We start from the raw sequence: 4,138 nt of genomic DNA, 5'->3' as shown, positions 1-4,138 counted from the left end.
TGCGAAAAGACACGATACAAATAGGAAATAGAAAGCTAGGGAAAGAAGGAGGTCAACAACTCATTAATCCATCCATTCTTGAACGTCCTACTCATAAATTAGTTGGGCTTGTAGAAAATAACTAAAATTTGTGACAATTCTAAATATTTGGAGAATTTAAAGTATCAGTCTTGACCTAAACGTTTTTTGTTTTGTTTTTACAAATACCGACTATTTGGTTCTGGAAATTACTAGATTTATTAAAATATTTGCATAAAGGTTGTCATAAATCAGTAATTTGGTGGGGTTGTAACTGCCTCAGAGACAGTTACATTGAGATGTTTATTTTATGTTTTTGTAAAAAATGCATGCTTATTGAGTTCATTCAGCTGTTAAAAAACAATTAAAAATGTAATAGATAAGTGGTTAAAAGGGGTAACGTTGTTTAAAAATTTATCTGAAATATTCCACGGTAAATTAATGTTTAGTTAAAAAATTTAGTACCTTTTATGCAAGGTTTATTTGAAATTAGAATGTAACGGGTCACATGACCAGAGTTTTGTTAAGAGCATCGCCGTTGCATTAGGGGTCAGAACCAACTTGGCTGCAGAGGAAAGACATCTCCGTACACAGCCCCCAAAATAAGTATTCTACTTGCGGCTCTATGATGGCCTCGCGGCCTGTCCAGGGTGCCTCCCCGCCTGTCACCTAATGACTGCTGGGATAGGCTCCAGCATCCCTGCGACCCTGAGAGCAGGATAAGCGGTTTGGATCATGGATGGATGGATGTGGTTCAAGAGGCGCACACGGTAATTGTCCTTCATTTGTTTTATATTTGTGTATAATGTTTGTTGATGTGGCTTTACATGGCACAGTGCGATACGTTTTCAACAATTTTACTTGAATTCGTCGCATTTCTTTTGTGCTAACGTTTGGGCCTGTTAATCAATGGACACTAGCTTGAGAGACTTAAAACAATGAGAAATTTATACTTTAAACTTTTGTCTTTATTTTCCTGTAAATTTCACTGTGTCTGCTGATGATAGATAGAGATATAAAATAAATCTTCAAAAGACATCTGTCTGATGTGTGGCCAGTATTTCACTGGACCCGTTTCGCTACAGAAACGTTTCATCATCATCTAAGTCAGTGGTTCTCAACCTTTTTGGGGTCCTGGACCCCCTGCGTATTTTTGATCTACCCTGAGGACCCCTCCACCTGATCTTGGGGGAGGGGGTTTGCAATTTGATAGAAACAGTAGAAACTGCATTTTAAATTGCACTATAGCATTTATTCACTCTTTGGGGCAAAAATAAGAGCTTTCAGTTGTAACTTAGATATAGTTAACAAAACAGAATTCTTATGCATTAACTTTCTGATATAGTTAAAACAGAATATGTATTCAGTAACTTTCAGATATATGTAACAACAGAATTTTTATGCAGTAACTTTTAACAATGCAAACAGGAGCGAGATCTCTTATTAAAATACAATAAATTACACTTGTGAAACAGATGTAATTAGAGAAAAAAGTCCTGTTACCCTTTATAGTTTAGGTAGATAAAGGTCTCAGTCACATTTGAGTGAAATAATCCTATTTCTATAAATGTCATAGGATCTTTTTTTTAAAGATATTTTATTTTCACTGACCCCTTGCAATTACACCACGGACCACTAGGGGTCCGCTGACCCCCGGTTGAGAAACACTGATCTAAGTGACCTCTTAAGTCTCAACTGACTGCAGGTATCCTCACCCTTATAAACAATACAGTGGCATAACGACAAACAAGAAATAATCCACACACGGAAGCGAGTTTTTCTGTTCCCTTTACTCTCCGCCACGCATTCTCACAACAGATACGCACACCCCCTACAACCTCAGCAATTGTCGCAGCGTGTACACAACATTGACTTGGCTTTATAATAACAGAAGCAGAAGTTAAGATGAACAAGGAAAACTATAGTGGAAACCTTTTTGTAAAATCTGGCCTGACTGCAGAGTTGTATGCAGTTTCAGAAGACATGTTATGCAAACACATTATATAGATTTAATATTCGCATTCCCAGGTCAAAAATCAATGTAGCACATAATGGTACAGACGATGGTGGTTTAAACATTGAACATCTGGTAAGGAGAACTTTTTCACTTCCGTATGGCTTGTTGTCTTCAGTGAGATAGTGACCTACTGCAGGTCAGTCTTCTGCAACGGAGAGCTCACAGGGTAGATGTCGTGTAGGCAGTTAAGTTTTGGTTTGTCTGGCCAAAGTTGTGCCATCAGATGCGGTGATTTGTTTTCTTCTCATTCCTGAAACCAAGTATATGGCATTGAACTGTTAGTAAGAACACAAGGAAAGTAAATTGAAACTTACCATTCCATTTTGTCTTTGGATATTTGGGAGTGAATATTAATTTGAGCTTTTTTATGTGCAGCTGATAGTGAAATCAAGCTTATCTTACCTTTTTCTATCGACCTCAATGAGAAACTTGCCAAGTTTGGAATCTGGATTCACGCAAATGTTAGTCCTTAATGTTGCACTGAAATTAATAAAAGAATCGTTTTGGGTGTAAAAGTCAGAACACACCGCATGAAATTGACAGAAGCTGAGAACCTGTGGCTAGGGATTTAACTAGTGTACTTACACAATCTCCACTCGTGGACAAAGGGGACTTTTCTCGTGAACTTGAAAACTCGTCATGAGTTTATGGTGTAGGCTGTCAACATATTTGCCTGAACACTTACATTTAAGACGACTATGAAGTTGCCCTGTGGGGAGGAGAGATGCAGCACTGTTATGGCATGCTGCCTGTTAAGTTTGTCAGTATTATTTGGTCAAAGAAAACAATACACGCAGAATAAAATCAAACACATGGATATTACACTTAAGTGAGTTTTGGGTTTTGGTCTGAAGACTTAAAAATGTAGCACCTTCAGAGCAAATTAATATATGACTAAAGAGTGAGCTATGTCATAAAGCTGGCCTGAATCAATTTTCACGAAAAATAATAAGTAATTCATTATGTAGAAATAAATAAAAACAAAACACAAACCTTCAAATTCATTAAACAACTTACCTTCTACGTGGAAGACAAGCAGGCAGGTGAGAAGGCAGAACACAGCTAATGTTATTGAGCTAGCCATTGATTGATGTGCCTTGACTCCACGGTCCCTCAAATTGAAGTACTTTCACTGATTTAGTGAAATGATGAGGATGGATGAGAGCTGGTCATCTATTTATACTGTCAGAGACACCCAGACAGGTCCAGGGAATTTCCTTCTTTTTTCTCTCTTCTCTCTTTCTGCCCCTCTTGTTAACTACAAGGCCAGTGGATTTATTTGGAAAAAGTTAGTGTATATAACAGTATGTCCAATTGGTTATCAGGCATACTGTCTATATACGGTTTATTTGTTTATTTTTTTGGGGGGGGGATTTCCCCCTCTTTTTCTCCCCAATTGTACTTGGCCAATTACCCCACTCTTCCGACCCGTCTCGGTCTCTGCTCCACCCACTCTGCCGATCCAGGGAGGGCTGCAGACTACCGCAAGCCTCCTCTGATACACGTGGAGTCGCCAGCCACTTCTTTTCACCTGACAGTGTGGAATTTTGCTAGGGGGACATAGCGCGTGGGAGGATCACACTATTCCCCCCCAGTCCCCCCTCCCGAAAAGACACCCGACCGACCAGGGGAGGCGCTAGTGCAGCGACCAGGACACATGCCCACATCCGGATTCCCACCCGTGTTAGTGTTAGTTTGGGTATGTGTGCTCTTGTAGTTTTTGGATGTGTTTTTGTCTTTGTGTTGTACTGCTGTGGGCTGGGGCCTGGGGGAAACGGCATGTTGTTTCATTTCATGCACTTGCATACATGAAATGAAACGACAAAGTGTTCCTGATTCCTGATCTTTGATACCGCTCTCTAGTTGGTCCATGACAGGAGAAGTTCCACCTTATCCCCTCTGGTGGACCAAGCACTGCTGTCTGAAGTAAAATAGAACAGTTGCTATCATGGTTTCCACGTGCAGCCTGAGGTTTGTTTTGCAGAAAGTGGCTTACCGACACCGTGACAAAGGCTTTCATGAAGCGAGAGTGAGCTCAATCGTCGTTTTACCATAATCAGTGATAGTAATGGAACGGATATTCTTTTACGTGAAAAAGTCTGA

General features: G+C 39.9%; 1 protein-coding gene across 1 annotated transcript; it reads right to left on the bottom strand.

Moving 5' to 3' along the window:
* Positions 1 to 2,093: 2,093 nt before the first annotated feature.
* Positions 2,094 to 3,160, bottom strand: LOC130110339 (C-X-C motif chemokine 11-6-like). The gene is made up of 4 exons (XM_056277452.1): positions 3,053 to 3,160; positions 2,621 to 2,744; positions 2,438 to 2,515; positions 2,094 to 2,285 (listed from the first exon to the last, which is right to left on the bottom strand). Exons 1-4 carry the CDS (start codon positions 3,117 to 3,119, stop codon positions 2,255 to 2,257), a joined length of 300 nt encoding a protein of 99 aa, XP_056133427.1. The 5' UTR covers positions 3,120 to 3,160; the 3' UTR covers positions 2,094 to 2,254.
* Positions 3,161 to 4,138: the final 978 nt, after the last annotated feature.

Source organism: Lampris incognitus, chromosome 1, assembly GCF_029633865.1.
Source record: "Lampris incognitus isolate fLamInc1 chromosome 1, fLamInc1.hap2, whole genome shotgun sequence".
Classification (NCBI taxonomy): Eukaryota; Metazoa; Chordata; class Actinopteri; order Lampriformes; family Lampridae; genus Lampris; species Lampris incognitus.
The sequence above is the reverse complement of the archived record's forward strand: the minus strand, read 5'-3'. Positions and strand labels throughout refer to the sequence as shown.